Below are 20,683 nucleotides of genomic sequence, written 5' to 3'. Positions count from 1 at the left end.
TGAGGTGGGGCCGGGCGGGCAGCGGGGAGGAGACGGCGCGCCGTCGCAGACGCGGGGCGGGGCGGTCGCGGCCCGCGGGGAGGAGAGAGGCGCGGCTGGCGATGCAACTGCAGCGAGGGCGTTGCACCCTTTTCTGGGGCCAGAGGTTAGTCCCACTCCCTCTCGCCGCCTTTCCCCCCTCAACCCCTTCCTCGTCCTCTTTTCTCCTGTCCCTCAGGTTTCCTCTTCTACCAAATTCCGCTCTTTTGCTAAATTTCCTCTCTTTTGTAATATCTTCCAACACCATTTCTTGAAAAAGATTTTGTCATGTTCGCTGCCAATCTGGACACCTTTTGTCCTGGTATCAAATAGTATAGTGGGACTCTTAATTCATGCGAAAGTTACTTGGTGAAAATGGAAATAAAAGGAGACGGAAAGTCTAAAGCAATGGCCTGTAACCGGGTGTAGATATCAAATAATTAAGGCAGAGTGAACTAAGCAGCTTATGTCCATCTGGGATAGGTCCCTGGACAAAGAATTTTTTGGAGCCATCCTGAATGGCTAATGCAGAACTGTTTTCAGAAAGTGGGACCAGGCTCAGGAAAGGGACAAGTGACCTTTAGGATGGTAATGCTGGTGCTGTTTCATAAAGAGCAGGGCCAAACAGATATTAGCAGGAGAAACATGCTTACCTCATGTAAGATAGATTATCTGTCTTCTGGAAATATCCCTTTCCTAAGGGTAGCGGGTACCCTTGCATTCTCAGGTAACAACTGAAGCTTCAGCTCAGAATCAGGGGCATCCTTTATTCTCAATTTGTTGAGCCAGATCCCACCTAACTTCCTAAGATGCCTCTCTTACCACCTACCCCATTAGTCCCTACACTCTTTTTAAAAGAAATATTTTTCTGTCGCCTTTATGATCCTGAACTACAACTTATAAATAATGTATTTTAGCATCACACTGGTGGTACAGGAAGAGTAGCAACTGGTGACCATTGCTTCCTGGTTGACTAGGAGAATCTATAGTTTCCTTTCTGGTTAGCTGCAAGAGCAAAGAAATTCAAAGCCAGCACATTGGAACCATTGGAAATCTTTTTTAAAAATCCCCAAACCCAGGCCACACCCTAGACTGATTAAATCACAATCTTCAGAGGAGGACCCGGGCATTAGAAGTTTTTGAAACTCCCCAGATAATACTAATGTGCAGACAAGTTTGGGAATCTCTGCCCTAGGGTCTTGCTAATCAAGGTATGGGCTGTGGACCAGCAACATCAGCATCACCTTGTTAGAAATGCAGACTCTCAGGCCCCACCTCAGACCTACTGAATCAGAATCTGTAATTTTACAAGATTCCCAGATTATTCCCACTTACATTAAACTTTGAGAAGCACTGATCTAGACAGGTGGAGTGGGGTCTGGAGTCTGCATTTTTAAGCCCTAGGGGCCAGGCCCTGCAATGTGTATTTTACAAGCTCTCCAGGCAATTTTCATACATGCTAAAGGTTAAGAACCCCTGATTAAAACTAGGGTTTTTGCTCACCCCCCCTTGAAAATTTCTGATTTGGTAGGTTTAGGATAGGACCTGCGAATCTGCATTTCTAGGAAACTCTTGGGTATTGGGGATTCTGACCTCTGTTCCAGGAACCACATTTTGAAAATCACCAGTCTAGAATGATTCTCTAGGCAGAGAGACAGTAACTGACTGATCTCTAAAGGATATTTCAGTTGGATTTTGAGACAGCCAGATGAACTGTCTCTGCCTTGCAACAGAGGAAATCTCTCAATTCACAAGATGTTTACAAAGTCCAAACTCAGCTTTTCTTTTCAGTGGACAGTGCTAAATGCACCCTGTATTATTTGTTCCTTTGAGTCCTGCTTTTCTAAACTAGCCACTCCCTTGAGTTGAAGCAATCTTTCTTCAGCTTACTGTCATTCTGCCAACTGAACAACTACCAGAGCTGAGGAGGAACTCCATTCCCCACTGGGTTAACTCTCATAGAGCTTATTTGCAAGTTCTTAGAGGATGACTCACTTTCTCCTCCATAGGTAACCTACACCCATAATTGTTGATCAGTGGTATTAAGCTGCAATATCCAACTGATGAGTGCAGTGTCCAGACTTACTACTTTTTGGGGTGAAGTTGTGCCATCTCCTCAGCCCTTAGAAGCCCCTTTATTAAGGGCCCTACCACCTATTAAAATTGCTCACTTTTAGACATACAGATGGCCAACAAGCACATGAAAGGATGCTCAACATCGCTAGTTATTAGAGAAACGCAAGTCAAAACTACAGTGAGGTACCACCTCACACGATGGTCAGAATGGCCATCGTCAAAAAGTCTACAAATAATAAATGCTGGAGAGGGTGTGGAGAAAAGGGAACCCTCCTACACTGTTGGTGAGAGTGTAAGTTGGTGCAGCCACTAGGGAGAACAGCATGGAGGTTCCTTAAAAAACTAAAAATAGAGCTACCATATGATCCAGCAATCTCACTCCTGGACATACATACAGAAAAGATGAAAACTCTAATTCGACAAGATACATGCACACCTATATTCATAGCAGCACTGTTCACAATAGCCAAGACATGGAAACAACCTAAATGTCCACCCACAGATGAGTGAATAAAGAAGATGTGATATATATGTATAATGGAATACTACTCAGCCATAAAAAAAGAATGAAATATTGCCATTTGCAGCAATATTCATGGACCTAGAGATGATTAAACTAAGTGAAGTAAGCCAGAGACAAGTAATATCTGATATTGCTTATATGTGGAATCTAAAAAAAAAATACAAATCAACTTATTTATGAAACAGACTCACAGACTTCGAAAACAACCTTATGCTTACCAAAGGGGAAAGGGGTGGGGGGATAAATTAAGAGTATGAGATTAACAGGTCCACACCACTATATATAAAATAGATAAACAACAAGGATTTACTGTATAGCACAGGGAAATATATTCAGTATCTTGTAACAGTCTATAATAGAAAAGAATCTGAAGTTGTACACCTGAAATTGTACATCAATTGTAGTTAAATTTTTAAAAATTGCTCACCTCTTCTAGTCAGTTTTATCGCACACTTCTTATCCTCCCCCGTTTTGAGTCAATAAATATCTGTTAAGCACCTATGAAGTGCAAGACAGTATGTAAAGTGTATAAAACATGCCTTCTTCTCAAGGCTTCACAGTCTTGTGAAGGAGACAGACACATGCAGGAGACACAAGAATACAAGGCAAATTATGAGAAATGCTCTATTCTATAAGGAACAAACTCAGGATTCTGTGAAGGGGGGACCGTGAGAAACTTCCTGGAGGGAGTAGACTTTGAACTGGGAAGGGTAGATCTCTGATAAGAAGCTAAGAGGGCAGTGAGTGCCTGGGGATTATAAAGACCCTTGGCTTCACCAGATTTTTCTTTTCCCTTTTGTGAATATTTACCTTTAGAGTCACAGCTTGTGCTTCTATTCAGTCTATCCACTGCCAGCTTCAAAGAATCACCCAAGCAGTGATTTATGGACAAGCACCTATTTGGTTGCACTTGGCATCCCAGAGGAGCTTCAGATTCTTTTCCATTATAGATTGTTAAAAGATATTAATACCCTTTAACTGCTCCCACTTGTCGAGTCTAAGTATGAGTTTTGTGAATAAAGCCTACCACTCCATGGAGGTGAATCTGCCTTGGAGATGTGGCATAATAAAGACAGCAGGCTTGGAAGTCCTTCTACCTGTGTTTAAATACATGCTCAACATTTATAAACTGTGTGACCTTTGGTGAGTAAATTCACTCCTCTAAGCTTCAGTTTTCCTATCTGTAAAATGGGGATAATAATAGCATCCACTTTTTATGGGTTGTTTGGCATTTAAATGAGACAATGCATGTAAAGCAGTTAACACACTGCCTGGCACTTAGCAGGCACTTAAACAATGTTAGCTATATTCTAAAACAAGCAGTTCTTACTCCCTTGTGAGAGAGTTGGCTTTAATCAGTGACAGTTTGCTTGAAAAGTGTGCAATGCATTGAGGCTCAGATTACCTGTCTGGTAATGAGTCAAGCTGGTATACAACTAGAAGACCTCTAGCTCCCTAAATGCCTTAGCCTCAGCTGGAGTCCACATGAATCCATATCCCTATCTCAGGAGCAGTGTTAGTCTGGAGTAGCTGGGGACAAACCTGTAACCCTCTGTATGGCACTCATGGTCTCAGGGGTGCTACAGCACACTGGCCACCCTGTTTGGTGTCACCTAGCTTGCTAATCTAAAAGGGTATAGCCTGGAAACTTAATTTCAGAGTACCAGGGTACACTTTTTGAAATGTGTGTAGAGATCCTTAGGACTATCCCAAGCTCTGGAGCTCATGACTGTAATAACACTATGATGTTGATAGCACAGGTATTATCTCTATTTTATGGATTAAGATACTGGTAGTCAGACGTTGAGAATGGACTTGAGGACACAGAGGGGGAAGGGGAGCCTGGGACATAGTGAGAGAGTAGCATTGACATATATACACTACCAAATGTAAAATAGATAGCTAGTGGGAAGCTGCTGCATAGCGCAGGGAGATCAGCTCAGTGCTTTGTGACCACCTAGAGGGGTGGGATAGGGAGGGTGGGAGGGAGGCTCAAGAGGGAGGGGATATGGTGATATACGTATGCATATAGCTGATTCACTTTGTTGTACAGCAGAAACTAACACAACATTGTAAAGCAATTATACTCCAATAAAGATGTATATATATTAAAAAAAGACACTGGTATTCAAAGTGATTAAAGGACTTACCCATGATTACCAAAACAGCAATTGATTTGGGGCTTGAATCCAAGACACTGATTCTAATTCACTCTAATTCACACTCTCAAGCTATACTTTTTTCACAATTCTAAATCAGAAATACAGGTTATTGTATCTTGAATCGTCAGCCATAATAATAATACCGTAAACCTCTATCTCTAAGAGAAAAAACGACTATAATCTCACCACTAATGACATATACATGTATTCATGCATGTATTTATGCATAGGCATGTATATATATGTAATGTATGTATATTTTTGTAGTTGTATTAGCAGAAGTTGTGATAAATTCACACTTTTCCACCTATGATCCCTTGATCCCAAGAGTTAGCTAGGATTTGGAATGTAGTCTGTGGCCCTGACAGAGTAATTATGTCATAATTACTGTCCTGCCTGTAGACCTAACCTGTGATGCTTGTCTCAGCGAGTCTCTTGGTCCTGATGTTGTAAGTATGTCACCTGGAGACTGCTCTCATTGAAAAGCCTTCCTGTTCATTATGCAGACTATGCCACCTGCCTTGGCTTCCTACACTGTGTAGAGAAGGGTTTGAATTGCACTATCCAAAATCTCTTCATTCCGTGGTTCTATTAAACAATCTTTCTATCCAGCTTTTCACTCTTTTGGTTAGACATTGTTGCTTCTACCTCCTGGACTGTCCGTCTGGATAAAGAATAGCACTTAGTTTTGCAGCTAGTAGGATTTCTATGTGATTTTTACCCCCCCCCCCTTTTTTTTTTTCATTTTCATTTTTTAAGCTTTTCTGTTGTCGATTTTCCAGATGTCCAGGGCATTATATATATATATATATATATATATATATATATATATATATATATACACACACACACACACACACACATATATATAGTATATTTGACAGGGAAAATATCTGGAGAAGAGACCAGTAAGGTTTCTATTTAAGTAGTTCAAAATTACATGGTGAGGGCTTCCCTCGTGGCGCAGTGGTTGAGAGTCCGCCTGCCGATGCAGGGGACACGGGTTTGTGCCCGAGTCCGGGAAGATCCCACATGCCACGGAGCGGCTGGGCCCGTGAGCCATGGCCGCTGAGCCTGCGCGTCCGGAGCCTGTGCTCTGCAACGGGAGAGGCCACAACAGTGAGAGACCCGCGTACCACAAAAAAAAAAAAAAATTACATGATGAGTTGAGTGAAGAAAAAGATAAGAGGAGAGTAAGCTCAAGATGATTACAAAGTTTTGTGTCTAGGAAAAAGGAAAAATGATAGTGCCAACAAAGCATGATGAGTCTGAACCGATGACAGTGGTAAATCCAAGTAGAGGTGAGGGCTGCTAAAAAAAAACATAATAATAATACAACTAGAACCCAGTTGAGTCATTAAGGCTTGGGATAGAGGAGAGGTGAGCTTTCTGAAGAGGATCATGAAGCAAAGTAAGAGAAGCACATGGGCAACCCAGAATTAGGCATAGGAGACTCATATAGTCCAACACACTTACTGGTATTGAACCTACACCCCAGCTCTCTCCAGTTCCTGAGTTGACCTGGAAACGATGAGCACAGGTGTGTAAATTCCACCTTCACCCACAAAGGAAGAGTTGAAGGAAGAGTGGAGGCAGGTAGTAGGGGAGTACCTACAACACCTTGCTTCATTATCTGATTTACCAAAGATAAGAATCCTGCCTCTCTAGGAACTCACCAGACTGTAGCCTAATCCCTGGATTGCCATGATTGCCTGCTCCGTAGGAGTGATTTCTGTCCCAATTCCTGATCCTTACTCTATTTCCTTTCTGGGGTCGAAATACTACCCTGAATCTCAGTGCACTTGCCCAGGGCCCCAGCTCATTGCCTTGCCTGTATCAGGCCCCTCTCACTGAAGAGTGGTCCAAGAGCAAGACCAGTGTCCTGCTTCACATCAGAAACCTCCTCCTCTCTTCTCATTCTAACCACAATTTCACAAATGGACTTCCCTCGTGGTCCAGTGGTTAAGACTCTGTGCTTCCCCTGCAGGGGGCACGGGTTTCGCATGCCGTGGGGTGCAGCCAAAAACAAAAAACAAACAAAAAAACCTAAGTAATGAAAGCTAGAGCCTTTTGCAGCTAGCTCCCCCATCTACACAGTTCGGGCCCTTTGGCTGTCAGCTCTGCCTGGGATGGCACCAGCCCCTCTTGGACACTATGATTTGACTTTCTGCCACCTCTTTGGATTGGAGAAGTAAGAAGAGTAGGAGAGTGTGCTATCTCTGGAGCCAGGGAAGGAGAAATGTTTAGGCCAATTTTCAAGCCAGCCAATTCCTGCAGAAAGATGAAGAAAAATGAGAATGGCCTTAGATTGTTTGATTTGGTGAGAAGTAGGTCATGGTGACAATGAAGGAGGATGGTTTCAGTAGTGTGGTGGAGACAGAAGCCAAATTACAAGGGATATTGAATGTTTCTTACAATAGAGAAACTCAGACAAGAATGATTCAGTCATGGTGAAACCTTTATTTAAGCCTGTCTTTGCATACAAATCACAGAGCGTGTTCACAGAAGTTCACCCTAAAGACTCAATCCTCGTAGTTTCTCAGTGTTTCCAATTTCCTTCTTCCCTGTCTTCTTCAATCTTTCTTCTCTGTTCTCTTATATAGCCTACTTACCCCTCCTCATTTTCAACTACGTTCCTAAACAGAGATATAGAAGGAAACCTTAATAAAATAATGAAATCTCAAAACAATAAACAAAAACATGTCAAGTCTCTCCTGGCCGGGATGAAGAAAGATGCGAGGGAGGCTCCCTCATCTCACCCTTAGCAGCATGAGAATCTAAATTAGCAAGGGTAAGAGAAAATTGACCTGTACAAAGAAGTGGCCCTTCTTTGCCTTAAGTTCAGGGGTCAGAAGTGGAAATACCAGACAGGAAAGACGTAGGGGAGTTGTGGAGGAAGAGAACATACAATTAGGTGAAAGCCACTGTCTTCAGGAAGGCTCCAGGGAAGAGAGTAGGTTGGCACAGCAGCAGAATTCTCTGAAGAATCCCTGGAATACTGACTTCCGCTTTGCTATGGAGACACAGGGCACCACATGCCCCATTTGCTTCTTTCCTCTGACTGGAATGCCTCCCTCCTTCTCTGAAGGTGAGTTTCCAGGAAGCCTTCAAGATCCAGTTCAATCTACACCCATCTGATGATGCCTTCCTAACAGAAGGCTTCCCTGGACAGAGTTCCCTCCTCCATCCTCTGGGCTCTCATACCTTCAACTACGAGGCATGTGAGGTATGCGGCTCTCGGGAGAGGTATGAGGCAAGTGTCCATACCTCTAAGTCCACTGTCAAACTTGTATTTGCTTACAAGTCTGTGTGCTGGTCGGGAGCTCCCTGACCTTGGGATCCTTAGTGCCCCACATCGTACCCGGCACACAGTAGATAATTAATAACTGTGAGGGAGAAAGGAGAAAAGATAGAAGAGAGCAAAAAAAAGGGAAGGAAAAGCAGGGTGGAGGAAGAGAGAGAGGAAACATCTGACTCAACTTTCCCTGGCCAAGAAAAAGGGAAATGGATTAAAAAAACTCTGGAAGAAAGGGACAGAGGAAGGAACCACTTTTCTGGGCCTCCTCTGCCTTTTACTCTTCTCTCTGCCACTTCCTCTCACAACTTAGGACCTCACACCACACTGTACTGTTTTCTCTCCTGATCCCTCGATTCACCCCAAAGGGAAGGAAAGAAGCCAGCCAAGCTCCTGACTTCTCCCACCCCATGCCCTCAAATCCTGTTTCATCCCTTTGCCGCCATGGGCGCCTCCCTCCTTCCCGTCTTCATCTTCCCCGCCTGCAGCACTCCCACCTCGTCGCCCTGGCATCTCGGGCCCCTGTGCTGTGCCGGGTCCAGACAGGAGCATCCTCCTCAGATTGAAAACCAAGAGACTCTTAGGGGCAGCCTGTGCTGTATGGCTGAGGAAACGCTAGACTGGGTCTACAAGTTTACCCGAGAAAGAACCTTTTCAGGAGGGTTTGGGTGTCCCAGGGATTGGAGAGTAAAGAGAAGCAGCAATCGCAGTCCTTCCCCCACACTCCTCAGCTCTTTCACGGATGGCCTCTCCACGTTTTTCTCCTTCGTCCATTGATCAGAATATCATTTTCCCAACTGACCTCTCATGGCCCCTACACCTTGGCCATTGACGCTTCTTGACTGTCTGCCCAGCCAGATGCACTTTCCCCACCAAGAATCTAAACCTTGTACAGTTGCCCCTGGGTCTCCTCTCCTTACCTAGGTATTCAGCTGCCTCTCCTTCCCCAACGCTCTTTCCCTAGGAATTCCAGAACCACCTTTTCCTCAATGCAGATCATACATACAAAAGCTGTGTGAGTTGTAAAGCACTGTGCTAGAATGAAACATGAGCATGAATAAGGCCTTCTCTTTATCCCTGCCCCCATCATTTCTATCCTCTCAAAATGTTTCTTATCCCTTCCTCACGCCATCCACCGCCACTCCCCCTTCACCCGGCAGGTTTAGTTTGGTGTCGTGTGGGAACCAAAGCTATTTGCTGCACGGTGGGCAGTGTCAGGATGCAGGCAGGCATCTCAGCCCGAGGCCTCGGCAGAGTTCCCAGGCACAGCCATCGGCCCAGGCCAGGACAGAAGGCGTGGATAAGGTGGGAGGGGGCATAAGTACGGTGGCTGTAGCCCCCCAGCACCAGTAGCTCCTCCTGCAGCACAGCGCCTGCAGCCCCGACGTGGGGCGAGGGCAGGGGGGTCAGGTGAGTCCAGCTATCGGTCCTTGGTTCATAGGCCTCGAAGCTCAGCAGGTCCCCAGTCTCACCTAGCCCACCCGCTACATACAGCCGCCCACCCAGAGCAGCCATGACGTGGCCAGCCCGAGGTACCCCCATAGGGCTCAGAAGTGTCCCCGGCTTCTCAAGTTTGGGGTCATAGTGCAGCAACGAGGCCAGGTACTGGCCAGTCCCACTGCAGCCGCCGCTCACGTACAGCTGGCCCTCCAAAACAGCAGCTGCGTGGGCAAAGCGTGGTGCTGGAAGAGCAGGTGCCGGCCTGTGGGAGAACAGGGCACGGGATCAGGCAACAGTCATCTTCCGTTCTCCTCTTCCAAGACTCCTAGCCTCTCCCTGATGCCTGAAACACCCCCTTCCCTGCTCACCTCCAGATATTGAGCTTGGGGCTATAAGTCTCCACAGAGCTGAGGGCAACACCACTGTCTCGTCCACCCAGGGCATAAAGCAGTCCATCCAGCACCACCAGGGGGAAAAAGCTCCGAGCCTGGCACAAAGGTGCCATCTCCTCCCAGTCCTCTTGCCTGGGGTCCCACCTGGACACAGTGGGACAAGAGATGGGAAGAGTGACCCTGGGAGTCTGCGGTTGGCTGGGCTGCCAACCTCCCGCAGCTGCCCACCTTGGGACCGGCCGCTCTCAGGGGGCCATACCTGAGAGTCGAAGCCAGGGTGTTAGAGTGGCCGTAGAAATCCTGTCCGCCACACACGTAGAGCTCACTTCCTGCTAGGCTCGCAGCCCCGTGCCGAAAGCGCCCGGGGGCAGGCAGGGCAGGCAGCCGTCCCCACTCCACAGTTCGAACCAGTCCTACGCCGCAGCGAAAGGCCCGGGCCCACCACACTCCTCGGGACGGCTGTCTCGTGGCCATGTCTGATCTGAGCCCGTCCCCGCCAATCACTACTAGTGCCTGGTCAGGCTCCCTCCGCCTCTCTTGTCCTGGAACCTCAGCCTCCACCATCAGCTGACGCAGTAGGTCCGGGCTCAAGGGTGGAGGCAGCCTGGCCGCTCTTACCCTCCGCAGCTCCCTGGTGGACATACGGCCAAAGCGGACGCATCGAAGCAGGGCCTTGGCCTCTGACTCCTGGGTGTCCGGGTTGGCAGCTAGCCAATGCAGTGCAGCCACAAAGGCCTCGAACTCCTCCTGCAAGTGTAGCTCATCGCTGTCCAGGAGCTCAGCCAGGCAGGCGACCGGTAAAGATGGGAAAGTGGAGCACAAAGCCACAGCAGGCAGGTGGGTGAGGAGGTAGTGACGGGCTTTGCTCCAGAGCCTCTCCAGCCCAGGGGCTTCAGCCATGGGGATCAGGGCCAGGCAACGGGCAGGGTTGAGGCCTTGTGCCAAGGCTCTCTGGCACAGAGCCAGGCAGGAAGAGCTCTGGTACCGCAGAGCAGCCTGGGTGGCTCTCAGCAGTCCTGGCCACCTTGCCCGCACAACCCCAGAGTAGGCAAAGGAGACAAGGAGCCGCAGGTCCTGGGCAGAGATGGTATGCAGAGACACCTCTGTGCCCTGGGATTCCCTCATCCCGCTCAGGAGCATGGCCCCAAAGAACTCACTGCCACAGGCGAGGGCTGCTCGGTGCACTGCAAGAGGGAGAAGCAGAGGGGGACCCAGAGTGTTGCAAACTGCAAGGCACTCCCCTGTCTTCACAGCCCCAACTTTGGGCCAACCACCCAAGACCACAGGCCAAACTGCGGTATATGCACCAGAACCACGTGGGGTGCTTGTTACAGTGAAGGTTTCATGGACCCACCTCCAGAGATTCTGATTCAGTAGCTCTAGACGGAGACCCTAGGAATTTGTGTTTTCACATATTCAAGCACCCTGCATGATTCTCATGTTAGTGGCCTGAAGACACTTTGAAAAACATTGCTTTAGTCTTCCTGATGCAGGCCAATTAGAGAAAGGGTCTTGAGCAATCAAGTGAAGATGCTACAGAGAACATTTGCTAAGAGGGGGTACAAGATAAACTGCAAAGACCGGTGTGCAACTTATATAGGTCTTTCTATATTGTGCACAGAATAAAGTTCTTTACAATTATAAGAGCCACTGACATCAGCCATTCTGCTAGTCAGATTTTACTCAGAAAGTGGTACCACACTCAGGAATGGTTGTGAGCCACACTCATCTAACTGCCATCTCCTCTTACCCAAGATTTAGTGCTTGTAAACGGGAAGCCTTCAAAATCACCTGCTTCAATTGCTCCTTTTAAGATATGGAAACTGAGTCCTAGTGAAAGGCAGTGATTCATTTTCTATCTCCATGCAGGGGCTGTCTGGGCAGATCACTGTAACTGATGTCAGGCTGCAGTGAGCATACTTGTGTATCAGTTCCCTGCTTATCTGCATGGCCCTTGTGACTCTGAAAATATCCTATTCAAAAATGCTATTAAATAACTAGACCTGGGCTTCCCTGGTGGCGCAGTGGTTGAGAGTCCGCCTGCTAATGCAGGGGACACGGGTTTGTGCCCTGGTCCGGGAGGATCCTGCATGCCGCGGAGCGGCTGGGCCCGTGGGCCATGGCCGCTGGGCCTGCGCGTCCGGAGCCTGTGCTCCGCAGCGAGAGAGGCCACAGCGGTGAGGGGCCCGCGTACCACAAAAAAAATAAAATAAAATAACTAGACCTTATATGCTCCCTAATGTAACTCAATTTGAGGCAGTTGGCATCAAGTATGGAGTATCCTTACCAAAATATTTAACCGAAATCTAATCAAACCTTCAGATCTAAATTGAAGTTTATAGGAAATTGAGAGGCTGAAAGAATGAGTTAAACAAAACCATGAGGGAAAATGCTTACAAATCTAGAACATGGAGCACTCTATAGGACAACTAATCTTGTTTCTTCAATAAGTCATAAAAAAGGGAGAGAGGACTGTACGAGAGTAAAGGAAGCTTAAGAGACATATATCTGAGTTCAGTGCAAACTTTGATTGGCTCCTGGGTTGAACAGAGCAGCTCTAAAAGACACATTTTTGGACAAGTGGGAAAATTTCAATGTGGACTATGCGATATTAAGAAATCATTGTTAATTTTGTTAGATATGATAAATTGTGGTTACATGAGAAAATGTCCTCTTTTAGAGAGACACATACCCAAGTATTTGTGAGTGAAATGTCTGAGATTTACTTTAAACTTCAGCAAAAAATAAATAAAGAAATGAAACAAATATAGTAAAATGTTAATTGTTAAGCCTGGGTGATGGGTGTTTGAGTGTTCATCTTAATATTCTCTTTTCTTTGCTATGTTTGAAATGCTTCATAACAGAAAAGAGAGGAGGACTTCCCTGGTGGCACAGTAGTTAATAATCCACCTGCCAATGCAGGAGACATGGGTTCGATCCCTGGTCCAGGAAGATCCCATATGCCACGGAGCAACTAAGCCCATTCACCACAACTACTGAGCCCGCATGCCACAACTACTGAAGCCCGTGCACCTAGAGCCCGTGCTCCACAACACGAGAAGCCACCGCAATGAGAAGCCCCCGCACCGCAACAAAGAGTAGCCCCACCCGCTGCAACTAGAGAAAGCCTGCGCACAGCAACGAAGACCCAACACAGCCAAACATAAATTAATTGATTAATTATTTTAAAAAAAAGAGGGGAAATGCTTCTAGAAGTCCTCTCAGGCAGGTCACACAGACCCAAGCTCCCAGTGAGGCTGATGAACCTCAGGCTGCTTTGATCAGTTGCAGCATGTTCACTTCTCTCAAAGGGCAGGTGATATCGGCGTGGCTTTCCACTGTCTTTTTGAGCAGTAGGTAGTAGCTTGGTGCTTCCCAAGCAGTAAACATTAGTGACAGCTTCCATATTGCCTGAGAAAATCTGCATTCCGTAAAGCAGGTAAGCCATCTCATCTTCCATACCATCAATCAGACCATAGCTCAGAGCCACTGACAAAGGATTCACAACCACTTGTATTTTGTGCCCCTTCTCACTCATCATTATTCCTTAGAATTTTAAGTGACAGGTTTCCACCACTAAGTTGGAATGTTTCTTAAAGGAAGTGAAAGCAGTGATATTGAATACAAGGATGTTTAAATTCCAAACCCTCGTGAGAATTTTATAACTATGAAATTTTAAATTCCCCCTGCATCTAGTGCTATTGGAAATGATAACAAACACTTTAGAAGTCTGTTATGGACTGAGTGTTTGTGTTCCCCGCCCCCACCAAATTCATATGTTGAAGCCCTGATCTCCAACGTGATAGTATCTGTAGGTGGGGCCTTTGGGAGGTAATTATGTATGAGAGTAGAAACCCTCATGAATGGGATTAGTGCCCTTATAAGAGGAGACATGAGAGAAATGATCTCCCTCTCTCTTTGCTGTGTGAAGATACAGTGAGAAGGTGGTCATCTACAAACCAGAAAGAGGGCCCTAACCAGAACCTGACCTTGCTGACACCCTGATGCAGCCTCCAGAGCCATGAGAAATAAATTTCTATTGTTAAACCACCCAGTCTGTGGTATTTTTGTTATAGCAGCCCAAGCTGACTAAGATAGGATCCTTTTCCTTTGGGGAGTCCCAGAAGCACTTTGGGTGCCAGTCATTCCTCCAATGAGCAGTAGCTATGTGACTTTGGACTTGTCTTAAAGACTGATTTCCTTATCAATAAAGTGTAAGAGCTGAACTAGATAATATCTAAACAAATCCCTTTTAATGTTAAACTTTTATGTGTCTGCACTCTGACTCCATTTGCCAGGTGCTATGTGTCTTTGACTTGACTGCATAGGAGGCAATGCATGGCCTAGTGACAGCAGACTGGGTTAGTGGAGGTGGGCCTGTATCCTGGTTTTCACCTGTTAACATCTCTGAATTTAATATTCTTTATCTGCACCCAGGGATAATGATATCTAACTCACTAGTTTTCAGTGAGATGAAAAGAGATGGCATGTGTAAAAGAAATTCCTGGTACCCAGTACCTCACTAAATGTTAGTAGAATCTGAATAAATCTCAACTTATTCAACCCTCTTCAGCTTTCCTGGTGATGAGCAGAGTTAACTTCAAAGTGCCATGAACTGGTAGCCTTAAGATTCTGGCCAAACAGTACCAGACCTTGCTCACTAGCTGTAGGGTCCACGACTGCCATGGTGTCAAGCTCACTTAGGGGAAAGGACACACTGAATTTTTCCACTGTGTTCCTCTGGCTTTTCCTGTGTCCTAAATAGAAGATGCCAAGAAGGGCCTTTGGTTAATCTTTGTTTGAGTCAATCACCTCCTGCTTGTTCTACTGGCATGGACTATATACCCTTAGCTCCAGCCAGCTGACTGTAAATTTCTTGTTTCTGGGCACAGGGAAAGCCACAGCATAAATCTGTCAGTGCTCTTAAGAAAACAACTCAACTGCGCATGCTCCATTCTCAGTGGGTCAGGAGAGGTGCCAAAGGTCACCCTGGGGAAATTCTGACCGCAGCAGGGATCAAAACCACTATGGTAGGGACCGAACCACCCGCTGCTTGCACACACCATTTCAGGTGGCATATGCGCCTGCATTAATGTAATGTCCCACAGACCCTCACCCCGCAGCCGGCAGCCGTCTGCCTCCAGCTCCAGGTCACACCCGATGCCTTCTTGGTACAGGAGCTCCATGGTGCGCAGGTTCTCTCTCAGTTCCTCTGCCTGGCTGGGCTGCTTTTCATCTTCCCGGGTGCTTCCAGCCCCCTCGCGTCCCCACTGGGCCGCAGCTTTCACCCGGGGTGCGCCCAGGGCTTCAGCCGCGACCAGCACATCCTCCCGTGGGGCGGGTCCCAGCACCCCCTCATAGGCAAAGGTCAGCACGGCCTCCCAGGCCCCGGGGGTTACATCCAGGCTGAGGGGGCACTGCAGACCTCTGCTGCCCAGCAACCTGCCTCTGAAGAGGCTGCTGACTGCAGCCAAGATCACCCGATGCACCCCGTATACTCGCCCCCCGACTGACACGTCTTCATCCAGCAACAACCTCTGCTCTCGCAGCCGCTGTGCCTCCGCGAAAAACTGGCTGGGATGCGCCTCGCTGTGCAGCTCCTCGGGCTCCTCTGCGTCTTCTCCGTCCTCATCCTCTTCCTCCTCTTCTTCTTTCTCTAGGGACAAGGCTGGAGAGGGAAGGCTCCCCGGGGCCATGGGCCTGGGGCCAGGCTCTTCCAGAGGAAAGGGAGGCAAACCAGGATCCTGGTCTGGGGACGGAGGCCAGGAGGGGGTTCTCCTGGTGGGCAAAGGGAGGCCAAGGCCATCCTTCTGGACTGGAAGAGAGACTTGTTCAGGGTCTGAGGGACGATGTGCCGAGTCCGAGACGCTCATGGCCCAAGCTCACTGGATTGCTGCAGGTAAGCAGAGGAAGGAGAAGAGAGGGTAAGAGCTGGGCCCACAGAGGCCAGAGGAAGCCCTGCCTCCAGTCCGGCGACATGTCAGTCCCTCTTCCTACTTCAACCCCCTCCCCCCATCCCAGGGCTCGAGCGTGTAGGCCACACCACGCGACTCTGCGGTTCCCCAGGTGCAGCAAAGCACGCAAGATCTATGTGTAAACATCCAGTACCCGGAACTGTACCCTGCCCGTCTTGCCCCCATGCCAGTAGTTACCCTCCTAAGACACCAGCGTTCTGCTTGCCCTCTCACTTGAGCCTGCTCTACTCCTGACAGTGTGGCAGAGGGAATGCGCCCCCGGGGCCCCGTCCCTGACCGAACCCAGCTAATTATAGGCAGTGCTGGCAGGCTGGGGGCTGGTCTCCAGGTGCCCAAACTCTGACACCCAATCCCCTGGGCCTGACCTGAGATGACCTCCTCTCCCCTTCCACTTGTAGGTCATGCCCTGGTGCTGAGCGAGGCAAATTCAGAAGCCAAGTAGGATGTGGGGATCTGGTGGAGTGAGCCAGGCCAGAAAGGCTTCCTTCACTGGACTGGGCTGGAGGGGGTGCGTGAAGAAAGTCTGGACTCTGCACACCTGCAGGAAAGTGGGGAGAAAGAGTGAAGCGTGTGTTTGGGGTCAGTCCTGGCCTTTGTTGATTTTTCTGTGCATGATAAAGCTGGGACCCTGGAGCGAACAATCCTGACGTGAAACTCAAATATAACCCATCCATCTGGTCCAACAAGGGCAGAGGAGTGTGGGAGTTGAAGGGGCATGGGTCAGGGCTACCGACCACGGGTGACCCACCCGTAGCGAGGGGTTTCCTCCCTGTGCCAACGTGGAGTTGGTGGTGAGAGAGCCAAACCCAACCCTCGGGCTGCACTCCTCCAAATGGGTAAACAGAGAGGCAGCCCATGGTTGTCCTGGCTTGTGAAATGGGCAATAGTGACCAGCCTCTGTGTGGATCCTCTTATGGCCTCCCCTTTGCAAGACAAGGTGGCCAACACCTTGGGCCCCCACCAGGAAGAGGAGGAACCGCTATCTGGCAGAGACAAACCCCAGGTCAGCCTCTGCCCTCCCTCTGCCAACAAGGACAAGGACACTGGACCCTGATCTGCGTTCTCTGCCAACCCCATGGTCCTGGGACAGCTCCACCACAGCCATGTGTCTCTGGAGGCTCTGCTCGGCTCCACCATGGCAGGACCCATACCCCACAGCGAATCCCCGAAGGTTGGATGAAACCTGCTCTTCTGTGCAATCGTCCACCCTCCATTAAATGCGTTATGGCTGACCTCCCCCCATAGCACCTCCAGGTCTGTTGGCCGTCCTTCTTGTTGCTGACCTGCTGATTGGGGCAGGGTCTTGGCATCTCAGCCAGGGGACAGTATTACTTCCACCTCTGCTTAGGAGCCCCATGTGGAGCCATACTCCCCAAAAATGATGTGGAGAATTCGGGGGCCAGGCCTGGCAAGGCCCCATTGGCTTTATCTGGGTCATGGGAGTCATGGTAACGGATTGGTGCTTAGGGTTCCCAAAGGTTCGGGATGGAAGCAGGGAAAGAGAACTTCGCTCCAGAGGACAGTCTCAAGGGTCCCTCTGAGGGTGAGAGGAAAGGGCTGAGGGTGACCGTGACTCCTCCCTCCCTGATGATCAGGGGCATCATCCTCTACCTGCAGCTGCCTTGGATCACTGCTCAGGCTGGCATAGGTGTGGGCTCAGCACTCTGCTAGACAGTAGGAAGGGATTTGGGACTCGGCCTCAGTGAATTAAAGGAGCCCCATTCCCATCCCACTCCAGGGCTCAGATCGCTCGTTACCTTGCTCTCGGCTTCAGTCACTACTATCAACAGCCTGTCTATCTCAGCCATCTCCACCAATGGCAAAGTCAAGGCTGGTGAGTCTGTTGTGACTCCATGACCTCTTAGGGCCCCCGGTCCTGTTGGGAGTTGGTGAGACCGATTGACTCTTCTTTCCTCTCCTCTCAGGTGGTACCTACTTCCTTGTCTTGCACAGCCTGGGTCTGGAGCTTGGCAGTTCCACTGGAACCATATTTGCTTTCTCCTAGGCAGTAGCTGTGGCTGTGCATACAGTGGGCTTCACACAGACCCTTTTGGACCTGTTCCGGGTGATGCCCATTCCCTTCCTTCATGCATCCTTTTCTCAAGTCAGCTGACCACCCAGCTTGCATTTTCGTGGCTCCAGCCTGGGCAAGTCATTTTAAGAATCAGATGTACCAATTAAAAATCTCTGTGACTGGGCTTCCCTGGTGGTGCAGTGGTTGAGAGTCTGCCTGCCGATGCAGGGGACACGGGTTCGTGCCCCGGTCCGGGAAGATCCCACATGCCGCGGAGCGGCTGGGCCCGTGAGCCATGGCCGCTGAGCCTGCGCGTCCGGAGCCTATGCTCCGCAATGGGAGAGGCCACAACAGTGAGAGGCCCACGTACCGCAAAAAAAAAAAAAAATCTCTGTGACCCCCTACCTCTGTGTTCTGCCCTTCCAGGAGCATGGGGTGCAGCTACCAAACATGGATCTTGAAAATGAGTTTCGGGTGGTGGGCCTGGTGACCGTGACTATCCTTGTAGGCGTTGGCACTGGCAGGCGTGGAGTGGGAGTCCAAGGCAGGCGAGGGGGAATTGAGCTGGGGGTGAAAAGACTAAGGGGATGGCAGTGAGAGCTGGACAGATCAGGAAGGGGCGGAATGTGGGGAGATGTGGGATTGTGTGCGTGGGTAGTTGACAAAGCAGATTTCCAGGGACCCAGACCTGAAGCTAGCCGGTTCTGCTGGGAGAGACTCCACATGCCAGTTTTTGAAGGGGAAAGTAAGGAGGACTCCTTCTGAGGATCTGTTGGGATGAGCACTAGACATGACTACCAGATGAGAAATGCCCTGCTTCTTGCTCCCAGTATTTACAACGTTGATATTCACCCCTCTGGCATGGGAAGGGATGCTTTGTAGTTTGAGGCAAGAAGGAAAAGGACACCCATTTAGCCACATTCCTTTATGGGAGGAGGTTGGTAGGAAACAGAACGAGAGGACTGGAGAGAAGAGTGAAGATGAGACAAGGAAAGTGAGGAGGAGAACTACCTCCCTTCCACTCACCTCTCTGTCTCTGTCCCTTCTTCCCTCCCTCTTTCTCCTTCTCTCTGTGGAGGGGGGTGGCGTCACCCAAGGTATTACAGGCCCAGATTATCTTCTTCTTCCTGATCTTCCTTTCTCTTACCAACTACCTGCTGGGGACTTCCTCCCCACAAACCCCAGCCAACAAGCCACTGGCTTCTTTGGGTACCAAGGTGAGACAGTGGGAAACTGACTGAGAAATCTGTCCTCCTCAGAAAAGAACCCTCAACTTCTGATTCTGTATGTCAATCACAAGTTGGCCATCAGACCACTCAGAGCCCTGTTAAGTCCCTGGGCCAAAAATCCCTTATGCTTCCCAGCCTAACCTAAGTCACTGACACTAAACTGGGTAGAGGGGTAATAATTTGGGCTGAACAGAGGAAGGCAGGACGTGCTCCTCAAAACCTCATCTTTTCTCTCTGTTCCTTTCTGTAGAAAGCATTTTCTTCCATAATATTGTCCCGCAGTGGTAGGCACGGTCCAGAGGGCAGTTTCCTTGGTATGTTTTCCATCTTCTTCTCCTCAGCCACTGGGGTACTCACCAGGACCAGTATCTCTAGGGACCTCAAGGTGACACGGATGTCCAGGCTTGGAGCACTCTATCACCCCTCTTCCCTCTCCACTGATGGTTCAACTTCTGTTCCCAGGACCCTGCTGCAGCTGTCCCCCAAAGGAACCATCCTTGCCATCACGTGGACCATACTTTCCTACCTGGGCATCTCTGCCACAGTTGGTAAGGCCCTCCACTCCTGCCTTCAGTGCAGAATGACCTGGAACCCTGGTTTCCGCTTCTCTGAGGGGCTAGGTGATGAAATGAGCCAGAGGCATTCATCAATTACATTAAAAGTAGCTTATATGCAGGTAGGCCCCCATCCCCTCCTTCACCAGTTCTCTCCATCCCTCGTTTCATTAATGAATTGTATAGTGCCCTTTGATTATCAGATTTGGTTGTCCCCCCCAACCCCACGCACACACACTTCCATTACCCGCTTTGGCACTGGTGGTACCTAGACAGTCCTACTGCTTTGGGTTGGGGTTCTCTTCCCATGAAGGAGTGTTTGTGTCCTAAATCTCATTTCCAGGCTCCTGTATGATTTGAGATGTTTTAGGACATAGGACCGACCTGGGTGTGCAGAGTGGGAGCTGCCTAGGGTCAGAGTGCCAGTATGGCTAGTACTTCGGCAGATGTTGAGAGCCAGGGTCTTGCCTCTATGGGCTCTCTGATTACTACCAGGTGAGTGAACCAGAGGGGAAGGTTAGAGAGATAAAGCCCACTGCCCGGCATAGAGTAGATGCTCAAAAAACAGTAATGACTTAAGTGGATTCATGTAGGAGGAGCCGAAATCTGATGGAAGAGGAGTTTCTGTGGCAGGGATGGTGCTGGCTGTGGGGAGACAGTGGCTAATGTCTACCTACATCTGAACAGGTTTATGGTTACCAGTTTGAAAGAAATGCCAGCTGGGCAGCAAAACAGAAAAACTAAAGAGTGAAGAAGCCCTATTATCCCTAAATCCCCAAGGACAGAAATTTCAGAGGATGACATACTTTCTGTTCCCTTCTGTATCTGGGGTTTCCTTTCTCTGTAGCCAAAAGGCTTTTGAAGACTTGGTGGTCTTACAGCAGGTGCAGAAGCCACCACCAAAGGAGAACTTGGCATCTACCTCTCTCAACACTCCTGCTCCCTCAGGCTACATCCCTGAGCAGGACCTGAAGACAAACCAAAAGCAGGTAGTTATACAGGAAC

At 48.8% G+C, this 20,683-nt stretch overlaps 1 protein-coding gene and 1 long non-coding RNA gene across 2 annotated transcripts; one reads left to right on the top strand and one right to left on the bottom strand.

Moving 5' to 3' along the window:
• Positions 1-15,611, top strand: LOC132420468 (uncharacterized). The gene is made up of 3 exons (XR_009518374.1): positions 1-145; positions 11,776-11,816; positions 15,567-15,611. It is a non-coding gene; the product is annotated as an uncharacterized lncRNA (long non-coding RNA).
• Positions 9,224-19,817, bottom strand: KLHL33 (kelch like family member 33). Its single transcript, XM_060004929.1, has 6 exons — positions 19,651-19,817; positions 16,247-16,419; positions 15,023-15,799; positions 10,166-11,090; positions 9,883-10,050; positions 9,224-9,776 (listed from the first exon to the last, which is right to left on the bottom strand). Exons 3-6 carry the CDS (start codon positions 15,777-15,779, stop codon positions 9,224-9,226), a joined length of 2,403 nt encoding a protein of 800 aa, XP_059860912.1. The 5' UTR covers positions 15,780-15,799; positions 16,247-16,419; positions 19,651-19,817.
• Between the last annotated feature and the right edge of the window lie 866 nt (positions 19,818-20,683).

The sequence above is a fragment of the Delphinus delphis genome, chromosome 2 (assembly GCF_949987515.2).
Source record: "Delphinus delphis chromosome 2, mDelDel1.2, whole genome shotgun sequence".
Classification (NCBI taxonomy): Eukaryota; Metazoa; Chordata; class Mammalia; order Artiodactyla; family Delphinidae; genus Delphinus; species Delphinus delphis.
Note: the sequence above shows the minus strand (reverse complement) of the source record. Positions and strands in the feature narration are given on the sequence as shown.

Coding starts and splice junctions, on each gene's coding strand:
- KLHL33 (XM_060004929.1), bottom strand. CDS start 15,779: ATGAGCGTCTCGGACTCGGCACATCGTCCCTCAGACCCTGAACAAGTC. Junction 11,091..15,022: donor AGACGGCTGCCGGCTGCGGG/GTGAGGGTCTGT, acceptor TCCCTCTTGCAG/TGCACCGAGCAGCCCTCGCC. Junction 9,777..9,882: donor CCCAAGCTCAATATCTGGAG/GTGAGCAGGGAA, acceptor GTTCTCCCACAG/GCCGGCACCTGCTCTTCCAG.